This window comes from Pteropus vampyrus, unplaced genomic scaffold (assembly GCF_000151845.1).
Source record: "Pteropus vampyrus isolate Shadow unplaced genomic scaffold, Pvam_2.0 Scaffold95, whole genome shotgun sequence".
NCBI lineage: Eukaryota > Metazoa > Chordata > Mammalia > Chiroptera > Pteropodidae > Pteropus > Pteropus vampyrus.
The window spans coordinates 1,934,978-1,946,928 of NW_011888876.1; the positions used below are offsets into that span (position 1 = coordinate 1,934,978).

The 11,951-nt window shown below is 48.9% G+C and overlaps 1 protein-coding gene across 7 annotated transcripts in view; it reads right to left on the reverse strand.

The window, feature by feature from the left end:
* Positions 1 to 11,951, reverse strand: part of STXBP1 (syntaxin binding protein 1) — a 68,090-nt gene that overhangs the window by 10,157 nt on the left and 45,982 nt on the right. For 4 of the 7 annotated variants that reach the window (XM_023533031.1, XM_023533035.1, XM_023533033.1 and 1 more), the window contains 6 exons: positions 9,762 to 9,827; positions 7,226 to 7,306; positions 5,221 to 5,359; positions 4,418 to 4,527; positions 3,247 to 3,348; positions 1,297 to 1,382 (listed from right to left, as the gene is read on the reverse strand). In XM_023533031.1, the coding sequence (XP_023388799.1) occupies positions 1,297 to 1,382; positions 3,247 to 3,348; positions 4,418 to 4,527; positions 5,221 to 5,359; positions 7,226 to 7,306; positions 9,762 to 9,827 (584 nt within the window). Of the gene's footprint in view, positions 1 to 356; positions 972 to 1,296; positions 1,383 to 3,246; positions 3,349 to 4,417; positions 4,528 to 5,220; positions 5,360 to 7,225; positions 7,307 to 9,761; positions 9,828 to 11,171; positions 11,233 to 11,951 lie in introns of those variants that run through there. The other 3 variants (XM_023533032.1, XM_023533036.1, XM_023533034.1) reach the window with 3 other exon arrangements.

An 11,951-nucleotide genomic window follows, 5' to 3' on the forward strand; every position in this document is an offset into this window, starting at 1 on the left:
GTGCATCATCGCCAGGCACATGGCGGAAACCCAGTAAACCCAAGGCAGCCACACTTCCATCGTCTGCATTACCACGGAGAATGCATCTGAGAAATGTGGCTCTGTGCAGATGATGTATTCACCTCCTTCTTAATTAATAACTAAAATCCACTCATCAATCCAAAGGGAAGCCAATACACCGAGCATCTGCTATGTGCCAGGTTCTGTTCTACGCACTGAGGATAAAACACACAAATCCCTGCCCTCGCGAGGCGGACGTTCTAGTCGGGAGAGACTGGCAGTAAACAAAATAAACACAGTACACTAGGCGGTGGTGTCGTCTGTGGAGAAAAATAAAGTAGGGAAGGGAGATGAACAGTGTTGTGGAGAGGCTGCAATATTTTTATTTTCCACAATATCTTTATCGGGTGACAATCTGTATCGTACAGATCACTCACTGAAGTGTACAACTCGATGGTTTGTGGTATAATCACAGAATTGTGAATGATCATCACAGTCAATATTAGACCATTTTCATCATCCCAAAAAGAAACCCTGTACCCCTGAGCTGTCATCCCCCATTCCTCCGCCCCCACGAGTCCCTGGCAGCCACTAACCTACTTTGTCTTTACAGATTTCCCCATTCCGGACGTTTCATGCAAATGGAATCATACAATCACCTTTTGCGATTTCTCCTTTCACTTAGCATACTGTTTCGAGGTTCACCCACATCATAGCATGAATGGGCACCTCATGCTCTTTTGTGGTTAAATACTATTCCATTGTATGAATCTACCACGTTCCATCATTCACCAGTTGATGGACATTTGGGTCATTTCAGCAGCATTCACAATCACTTTTGAGTGATTGTGAATGCTGCTGCTAGATATGCTGGCGCACTGTGATTTTAAACAGGTGGTTAGGGAACATCATAACGGGTAATACTTGATTGAAGACCTGAAGGAGGTAAGAGGCAGGCCATGCAGATACACCTGGGGGCAGATCATTTCAGGCGGCCCGGAAAGTAAGAACAAAGGTCCTGAGGCACAAGTAAGCCTGGCACGTTCAGGGAAGAGCGAGGACCTGGGATGGTTGAACTCAGACAGGAGAAGGGACGGGGGAGGAACAGAGGAACAGAAGCCGGAGGGGGACGTGCCTCACGGCGGCTGTAAGGACTTGGCCTGCACTCTGGCCATCATGGGAACAGCAGGAGGGTCCTCAGGGGTCGCACAGCATCACAAGACTACCAGGCAGCTGACGCCCAGCCAGGGCCAGCCCCACTTACTGCCCCCTTGCTTCTCAGGGACCCCTGCCTACCTGACAGCGGTGGTGCTGAAGGAGGCAGAGGAGCGGGTAGAGATGTAAGGGTAGTGCTTGGTATCGAGTTTGTCCTCAATAGTGTCCTGGAAAGAAAAGAGGCTGATGTTAGGTCTGCCGCCTGTTTGTAAAGGGCAGTGAGAACCCAGGTGAGAAGATCTGAAGAACAAGTCACGGAGTGAAAACCACGGCCAGGTCTGCAACGACCAGAGTCCCCTCCCCTGCCGCCTGCTGCAGGTGCCCGGTGCAGTGCTCGGCACGGACCAGACGCTTCCTACCCAGCTAATACACTGAGTAGGTCTGTAGGTCTGCTCCTGAAGAGAAGTTAAAAAAAACTGCACTGACTTTTCTTGTTTCCCCTCTAATTTATTCTCCCCCCACTTTTACATTCTATGTGAGATTATAAATGTTGCATTCTGTCTAAAAATTCCTAATACTTGCCATCAGGCTTGTAGAAACTAGGCACAGGCAGAGTGTCTCATGCAAGAGAAGCCTGCCGCCCTCAGTTTTCCAAGGGGCTAATTATCTGGTGGGTGGCCTCCGGCTACCCACCTCCCGCTGCCTCGAGATCTGCACTCCCACTAACAGCTACCATGTGACACCTACACATGCCGCTTTTGGGGGGCTGGGAAGGAAAGGCAGAAAAAGGGAGCAGAGAACAAAGGAGGGAATAGACAGGGGTTGGCTTTATCTACTGTATCAAACAAAGAAATGTAATTGGCTTCTAGATGTCTTATGTTCACCCATCCTTTCGAGTTTACGGGATTTAAAAATAGAAAGCTGACTCACTCTATGTATTTAATATATATTTATTTTAACATACAATTTAGTACAAACACCTGGACTGCTATGAATTAACAAAGGGATCCTGCGCAAGTCCCTTTATCCTCAGCAGTGGTCCCCAACCTTTTTGGCACCAAGGGACCAGGGCTCCTATGAGAATCTAATGCCTGATGACCTGAGGTGGAGCTGAGGCGGTGATGCTACTAGTGCTGGGGAGCGGCTGCAGATACAGATGAAGCTTCGCTCACTCATCTGCTGCTCACCTCCTGCTGTGTGGCCCGGTTTCTAACAGGCTATGGACCAGTACCAGTCCATGACCCAGGGGTTGGGGATCCCTGTGCAGGAGTCAGACAGATTACCTCCAGTCCCTCTCCAAAAATCTAGCAGGGTAGGGTTCTACGTAGGGTCTCCTTGCTCTACAAGGAGAGGGGAGGGACGCCACAGGGACACCTTACAGAGATGAAACACCTGTGCCCAGGTGCCAGAGGACACTCTGGCTGAGCGTACAGGTCCAAGGTGTAAAATGACCTGGAACACCGAGCAGCACACATCCATGAAGAGCCCCCGACACGTGCTGCAGGAGTCCAGGGGAAGCCTCTCTGGGGTGGGGTGTGGGAACAGAGACCCGATGGGGCCTTTGAAGGAAGGCAGGATTCAGGAAGTGGAAAGGAGAGTGAGAACATTCTGGACAAGGAATGGGTCTGGACAGAAGAGCAGAGGCAGAAATATGCTTGGCAGAGTCTCTGGTTGGCATGGAGGATGGAGGGAGGGGAGCAGTCGGGCGGGGGGCGCAGGCTGGGGTCACATTCCGGAGACCTTTTCACACCTGCAGAGGTGTCCGCACAGCACACCTGTGCCTCGGCATGGAACTCATTACTCACTGGACCTTTAGATGCTGTGATATGCTTGGTTCCTTTGGGTGCGGGACCATCGAAGGGACTCTAACACGGGGCTAAATCATAGGGACCCTGGGGATCTGCACAGGGCAGTCTCTTGGGACTGCTCTTCATAAGCCCTTTGGACAAGATGTGCTTTGTGGCCCGAAAAAGTTCTGGAGACCTGGATGCAAACACTATGCGGTGTTGCCGCCACCTGATAGAAGGTAAAGCTGGAAGCCCCTGGGCCTTGGCTGCCCTGCTCCACGCTCTCCAATCCGCCGTCACTGACCTCCATGATGTCCTTAATTATCGGGGTCCACCGCGAGAGCTGGTAGGTCTGCTCACTGATGCGCTCCTTCCGTTCTGGCTTGCTTCTACGACGCAACGTGGACTGAATGCAAACACATGCACGGTTAGACCGAGTCGGGGGATGCCTGGGCCCCAGGTCGCCTTGCTGGCCTCTGGGAATTCTCTCCCAAGGACCCCCTTCAGAGAGGCAGCACTGGCAAAAAGGAATGAGTAGGCGGACGTTTTCCCTGGAGAAGCCAAAAATATGTCCCTTTTAGGAACCTGGAGCAAACCTGTTCTTTAAAGCCATGAAAATGGCAAATGTGGGTCAAATATAAGAGTGCCACTTAAAAAAAAAAAAATCCAGCTAGTTAAAAAAAAATAGTTTGCTATCAATTATGGGAGAAAATACTACTTTGAATATGACATTCTTTGATTTTGTTTCAGGAGTGCAAGAGGTACCAAAGGAATCATCTCCATTCTCATTTTGGGTTTTCTTGTGGACAAGGGTCTGAAAACGCCAGTTACAGGCCTCTGGGCTGGTGGCTCCAGAACAAAGTTTTTGGCTCCAAGATTCCAAACGAGGTGCGTCTGCAACCCTAGCTTTGTTAGCACTGTCATGTGGGCTGACTCCCTACGGGAAGCAAGTGCACAGTGGGGCTCCTGCCGGTGCAGCTCCTAGCGGGGTGCTCTGAAGAGTGCTCGGGCCTCTTCCTTCAGTCCCGGGGCCTCCTAGGGCTCAGGGCATGGTCAGGCCTCCCAGACAACCTGCCCTGACTTGGTTCTGAACCACTGCCAGTGCAGGAGACACAAAACTGCTTGATGCCAAGTGTCGATTCTCACCCTCACCGATGATGCTGGGTCTCAGTGTCCAAAGGCAGAGCCAGACTCACCCGAAGAAGCTAGTGTGACCCCCGACTGTGGGCCGGCTCACAGACACAGCTCAGCTTTCCTGACCGTATGTGACTCCTTGGTGGGCATATCTGGGTTCTGGGCGCTAAACCGCTATTTTATTTACACCTCTATATCTTTATTCCTCTGATTTATCTGTTTTCTCTTTCTCGATGTTGAGTGTGTGTATCATAAGCTGCCTTAAGGAAGTTAGGGGAGGAGATAAAGCCCGCAGCTTCCATCCTGCCTTGCCGTCCCCACACACAGGGCTGGCCCCTTACATCTGTGACGATGGGCACCCCGAGGTGCGCCATGTTGGTGATGATCTCACTGTCCTCCGGTGGGATCTGGGCGTGCTGGATCAGCTTGTTCAGGTTTTCCTCAGTGATGCCTGAGAGGACAAAACCCCTGGTCACCATGCCCACCAACACGCATCACACACTCAGAAGGAGAGCCAAGCGCCTGGGAGGGACGGTGACCCTTTTCCTCCTCTAGATTAGGGGAAATTAATCTGCTCATTGCATCGACTTCACTGTAAGACAAGGATGAGATCAGAATTCCGATTCCGCCCCCACCACTCTGTCCCCGCTGTGACCATCAGAAACTGCCCCTCGTGTTCTCTGCTTCCCTCTCTGCCTCGTTTCTAGCCATCTCTGCCCACATCAAAATCAACCTGGTCAAGAGAGTCTCTGTGCCCAACTTTTTGCACAATGGGCACTTATGGCAACTATCATGTGGGTAAAAATCAGTTATTTAAAGGCACAGTTACAAATGTGCAAGTTAAAAGTCTCTGGCAGAAATGCTCTAACAAGGCAGCCAGATCTCCCTGCTTTAAGGGCTCGCCCTGCTCCCCCACACCCCCCCCCCTTCCATAGCCCCATGCCACCAGTTAACCCTGGAATTACTCGGGGACACTCGGCCTCTAGCTGTAACTGCTTTGCTTACGTTCCGTTTCCCCAAACGTAAAGAGCCCCTAGGGTCTTCTTGATAAATAGGCTTCCTTCCCTTTTCCATGTCTTTTCAACCACTTTTCCACCCTGGTTTTGCTCTCCCAGCGGGCCTCGTCTCCATCCAGCATTCCTACCATTCTTCAGAAAGATGTACAGAAGGATGATGCGGATTTTGTCGTAAGTGCTGACATTTGCGTCCAGCAGAATGGGGACGATGGCTCTCATGGGGTCCTTGATCTTCTCCCCTTCAGCATCAGTGCCCATGGCCAGGTCCTGCAGAAACACAGCACGCTGGCCCCATTTCTGGCGACAGTCTGGATAGGTGGTAACTATTAGAAAGTTGCTGGTCTGTAAATGTCTCAGACTTGCGGCTGGGTTAGGGGAAGTCTTTCATGGGTACGTCCCCTCTCACGATGCAGGTGACTATTTTCCAGAGCATCAGTGAGAATAGAGCTCTAGGTTTCACTTTCCAAACACAGAGACCACAACGATCTGCCAGACAGCTGTTCGCTTCAGGCGAGGGCCAGTGTACCCGCCCTGGCTCCTCAGGGAAAGCTTTAATCCTGATGGGTCCTCCAGAGGTACAAAGCCCTGCCGAGGGACCGGGGCTTAGAGGGACACAGTCCCACACAGGAAGGGCTTTGGCATTTAAGGTGCCTCTGCCTCGCTCGACTCTTCCCACTCTGCTTCCCCTGGCACTAAGGATGTGCTTTTTGAGTTTTAACTATACAGGTATTTAGTCTCTGCTTTTAATCTTCCAACCAATTCTAGGGTGAGGAGGAAAAAGAATGAGTTCCCAAAAGAAATGAAGATGAAAGAGAATGAAGTAATCACAGTCTGCCGGCCCCGTTTTACGAGTCAGACCCACTCTTGACAGTCAGAGAGAGCAGCCTGGCAGTCTCTGCTCATCAAGAACCATCTGGTCTTGCTCTCAGAGGCCAGCAGCTGTAACTCCCTCTGTGGCTTTACTGGGGTTGCCTGAATGGTCCCTTTTTGGTCTGAGGAGTCCATAATAATTACGATCTCAAGTTCATGGTCTCTTCCCAGTCCGGGTTGGAGGAAAGCAGGGCATCTCTCCTAGGCCCTTTCACCTCAGTCCCACCACCAGCCTCAAAAGACATTTGTTCAGCAAGACCTGATTCCAATTCTCTAAAAGTCAACTAAAATGTAACCGCTTCAACAAAAATACTGAGCACTTCTGAAAAAATTTAAACTTCCAAGGATGAATCCCAATCGCATTTTTACTGATCTACGGATAACCTATTCTCTGGATGGTCAAATTCCTTTGGAGAGGACACCTTGTGTTTACTGACGTCACCTGTGAAACCGATGGACTTGAGCAGGGTGGCTTCCCCTTAGAAGGGGGACAATGAATCAGAACAGCTCTTACAAACCTAAGCCTGTCACATCAAACCAGAAGACTTAAATCCTAGCTTCACACTGAGACCTCGGGCTGCTTTTCCTGTGAGGAGGGAGCTTCCGCCGAGGCTTCAGGATTGTTTAATGCCCTCTCTTCCCTTAGAAGCGGATCCTAGTTGAGCACTGTCACCACACTTGCGGAATGGAGGGCCAGGATTACAGACTCCACACACACTCCCGAAAATTGTGGCAGCACTGTTATTTCCCTTTGCAGATGAGGAAAATAAAGCGGAGAGAAACTGGCACATCAAACAAATCAGCGACAGAGACAGAACTCAAATCTCCAACTCTCAACTTATAGTCCTAACTGTGACCGGTGAGGCTGTGTGTAAATCTGACCTGTTACTGCACTATCCCCGTTCCAGCCCCTAGGTCTCCAAAGCTGGTGTGGCCACGGCAGGAGGAAACACATTCCGAACGTAAACTTCAGCCAGCCCTGTCCATGTAGGGCTCAGAGCTCCATACACCTCCCTTCAACAACTCTGGGGAAAACGGAGCCTTTGGAAAGCCAGGCATGCAAAATCCAAACGGCACGGCATTCCAGACCAGTCTCGTCCCTACCATCAAGAGCGGACGGCACTGGCTCCAGAGAGGTGAGACAACACGTTCTAGCAGGCTTTCCCATCTCTATTTCCTATGATTCTGCAGGATATTCAAGGTCAGACATTAAAATTCAGCTGGGTAAATGGGCATGGCAGGACGAGAAGGAAAAAGTCCTACCTGCTCCACCCGGCAGAGCTTGTCCACGGTGCCTTGGTAATGCTTCATGCAGTCCTCGGCAAGGTGCAGGTGAGTCGAATACTAGGAAAAAGCAGAGTTTGTGATAAAGGAATTACTCACCGATTCATGCAATATCTACCGAGCACCTACGACGTATAAACACTGGGCTAGGCACCAAGGAGTCTCCAGCCTCACAAAGGAAATGAAACATGTGTTCAGGCTGATACACAAACACCGCAAGGCAGGAAATTTTGTGCGTGAGGAGAAACACATCACATTCTAAAGAGTCTAGAGGAAGGAGGAAGGCCTCATGGGGGGTAGGGTGGCACGATGGTCCATGAGTTCTCTGATATTCCTCCCTCCAGCAGGTGGAGCGTGGTTCCCCTCTCCTGGAGCCTGGAGCGTGGGCTACATTTAGTGACTCTAATGAATAGTGTGGGGGAAGCGATGTGTGCTATCCCAGATCGGGACATAAAGGGCACTGTGACTTCTTCTTAGCTCTCTCTCTCAGGTCACTCACTCCGGGGAAGCCAGCTGCCATGTCATGATGACACTCAAGCAGCCCTGTGGCGATGTCCATGAGGGGAGGAACAGGAAGGGTAAAGAGAAAAAAAGATGGAGAGGTGACAAGAAAGTCATAGGAAATAAACTGTCTATCATGGCCTTCCATTTTTGTCTAATAAAAATTGAAGATGACTAAAAATCCATGGATTTCGATGGATTTAGTTGGGCTTTGAGAAGTCTTTTTGCAGCTATTTATACCCATGATTCCAAACGGTCATTTTCAATCGCCATACCTTGCTGAGCTCTTTCTGGTACTGGGGCATCTTCTTCAGCATCTATCGCATTTTTACTGATCTACGGATAACCTATTCTCTGGATGGTCAAATTCCTTTGGAGAGGACACCTTGTGTTTACTGACGTCACCTGTGAAACCGATGGACTTGAGCAGGGTGGCTTCCCCTTAGAAGGGGGACAATGAATCAGAACAGCTCTTACAAACCTAAGCCTGTCACATCAAACCAGAAGACTTAAATCCTAGCTTCACACTGAGACCTCGGGCTGCTTTTCCTGTGAGGAGGGAGCTTCCGCCGAGGCTTCAGGATTGTTTAATGCCCTCTCTTCCCTTAGAAGCGGATCCTAGTTGAGCACTGTCACCACACTTGCGGAATGGAGGGCCAGGATTACAGACTCCACACACACTCCCGAAAATTGTGGCAGCACTGTTATTTCCCTTTGCAGATGAGGAAAATAAAGCGGAGAGAAACTGGCACATCAAACAAATCAGCGACAGAGACAGAACTCAAATCTCCAACTCTCAACTTACAGTCCTAACTGTGACCGGTGAGGCTGTGTGTAAATCTGACCTGTTACTGCACTATCCCCCTTCCAGCCCCTAGGTCTCCAAAGCTGGTGTGGAGGAAAACACATTCCGAACGTAAACTTCAGCCAGCCCTGTCCATGTAGGGCTCAGAGCTCCATACACCTCCCTTCAACAACTCTGGGGAAAACGGAGCCTTTGGAAAGCCAGGCATGCAAAATCCAAACTGCACGGCATTCCAGACCAGTCTCGTCCCTACCATCAAGAGCGGACGGCACTGGCTCCAGAGAGGTGAGACAACACGTTCTAGCAGGCTTTCCCATCTCTATTTCCTATGATTCTGCAGGATATTCAAGGTCAGACATTAAAATTCAGCTGGGTAAATGGGCATGGCAGGACGAGAAGGAAAAAGTCCTACTTGCTCCACCCGGCAGAGCTTGTCCACGGTGCCTTGGTAATGCTTCATGCAGTCCTCGGCAAGGTGCAGGTGAGTCGAATACTAGGAAAAAGCAGAGTTTGTGATAAAGGAATTACTCACCGATTCATGCAATATCTACTGAGCACCTACGACGTATAAACACTGGGCTAGGCACCAAGGAGTCTCCAGCCTCACAAAGGACATGAAACATGTGTTCAGGCTGATACACAAACACCGCAAGGCAGGAAATTTTGTGCGTGAGGAGAAACACATCACATTCTAAAGAGTCTAGAGGAAGGAGGAAGGCCTCATGGGGGGTAGGGTGGCACGATGGTCCATGAGTTCTCTGATATTCCTCCCTCCAGCAGGTGGAGCGTGGTTCCCCTCTCCTGGAGCCTGGAGCGTGGGCTACATTTAGTGACTCTAATGAATAGTGTGGGGGAAGCGATGTGTGCTATCCCAGATCGGGACATAAAGGGCACTGTGACTTCTTCTTAGCTCTCTCTCTCAGGTCACTCACTCCGGGGAAGCCAGCTGCCATGTCATGATGACACTCAAGCAGCCCTGTGGCGATGTCCATGAGGGGAGGAACAGGAAGGGTAAAGAGAAAAAAAGATGGAGAGGTGACAAGAAAGTCATAGGAAATAAACTGTCTATCATGGCCTTCCATTTTTGTCTAATAAAAATTGAAGATGACTAAAAATCCATGGATTTCGATGGATTTAGTTGGGCTTTGAGAAGTCTTTTTGCAGCTATTTATACCCATGATTCCAAACGGTCATTTTCAATCACCATACCTTGCTGAGCTCTTTCTGGTACTGGGGCATCTTCTTCAGCATCTGGGATAGGTCTCGCATGGTGGTCTGTAAGTGACAGGAAAGGAAAGTACATGACCCTGATCTAAGAGGCGGGACAAGCGGGGTGGGCAAAGAACAGGACAGCAGTCAGTACCGGGCTCCCCGAGTGCACGCTCTGTAACTCTCAAAACGAATCCATTAAACACAAGATCACGTGTATTTAGATCACTAGGCTTCTGGCTTCAAAAAAAGTATTGATCCAAATACTATGACCGTCTTATAGATGGGGAACTGAACTCTGAAGTCTATCAATTACATTTTATTTATTGGACTAGAAAGTTGAGAGCATAATTCTTGCCAGGGAAGAAGGATTTTTCTTCTGCCCACTGCTTTTCTGCATACTCAGCTCAAGCACTCTTGGTATCAAGTTCATAGTTCATCCCAGCAGAAAGGCTGTGGTCGTGTGGAGAGGTGGAAAATCGGGAGGAGGCAAGAAAAGGCTGGAATCTGCATCCCGACAGGTGAAAGGTATGTGTTTACTTTTTAACTGTGTGACCCACCTAATCCCATTCATCTACCCAACAAAAATGTATTAAATTACTACTACGTGCCAGACGCCTTTCAGTGCTGCAGATACAGGACAAAAAAGAAAAAAGAAAAAAAGAAAAAAGATTGTCTGCTTTCACAGAGCTCACGCCCAGCAGTGGAAGCCTCCAACTGAGTGGATCAGTGCTCCTTGAAGGCATCAGAGTGTGGATGTACAGGGCAGAGGCACCGCACCAGTCCACTAGTCTAGGGAAGAACGAGGAAGTTTTTCTCCACAAAACGACACCTGAGCCAAAGGCCCAGGCAAGGAACTCAGGTGCGGCTACAGCGAGGCGGCAGGGACAGGAGGGAAACAGAGATGAGACCACAGAGTCTCTGGAGCCTGATGACCCAGGTGCTGTGAGACGCATCGCAGGTCAGGCTGCATTCTACTGGCAACGCAAAGTTCTAGATGGTTTTGAGCAAGGGAGTGACACAACCAGAGCTGCATTTCAACCACCTCTGATCAACAGTCAGGATAAGGAGAGGCCTAAGTGAGTTAGGTCATGAATTCTAATTCTCCCACAAGCTAAAAAAAAGTTTCGCAGTTCTTCTGGCTTAAAATGAATCATGATCCAAAAGAGTAAATATGAATCCTCAAGTAACAAAAAGCAGTTCTATTAATATAAAAAACGGGGCTCTGGATCTCAATCTTGAATGCAAAAATAAGGCAAAATGATCACAGATGCAGGGAGGACTACGACCCCCCTCCCCCAACACACACACACACACTCACTAGTCTTAGGCGGAGAAGGTGTCCTGGCTGCTCCTAGAGAGAAAGCAGGGATCGGCTCAGAGGGCATGGCAGCGTTAGTAGGGGTTTACCTTCTCTCCAGTGTTCATTCTCTTGCTAGAAGAAAAATCTTTCAGAGAACGGGTGACTTCCCTGGAAGACAGAAGGAGGCAGCTAAGTTTCAAAGAAATATCAAGCAGCTCTACCTGGAAGCTACAGGAGTGATGCAGAATTCTTCCTTTAGGAAAATGTGGGGACTTTTCCTGCCAGTAAGATAAGCATTTAATGTGATTTTCTAAGAGGGGAGAGAGAGAGATTGTTTTCCTAACTAACATTCTAAACCAGGGTCTCCAGAGTGGGGTGTACGAGCTGATTTGAGAAGAAAACATTAGGACATCTATTTATGTTTATTTTATTTCATCCTTTTAAAATTCATGTTTTTGTAAATACTGCAAAATACATATATTAGTACAATAAAGTATATTTTTAATTCATAGATAAATTTAAATACTGAAACTGTATATCAACACTTTTCTATAGTTGAGTAATCCGACGTTTGGAGACCACTTCTAAATAACAGAGCTATCTCAGACTATTCTCAGACTATTCTCAGACTATTCCTTGTGAATTTCCTGAGGATGTCACCAACTCAATGTAGCAGAACGTGTCTTTCTGCAAAGACAGAATTGTTTCAAGGTGTTATAGCAATGTTTAGATATCAGAAACATTTTGAAACACTTTCAGAGCACGGGAGCTGCAGTGCCCACAAACACCGGTTCTCGCTCAGCAGTTTTCCGTATGAACGGAGGGGAAGACTGCACACCAATTACATGAAAGAGAACTGCATGTAGTGGCATCTGGATCTTTCAGTG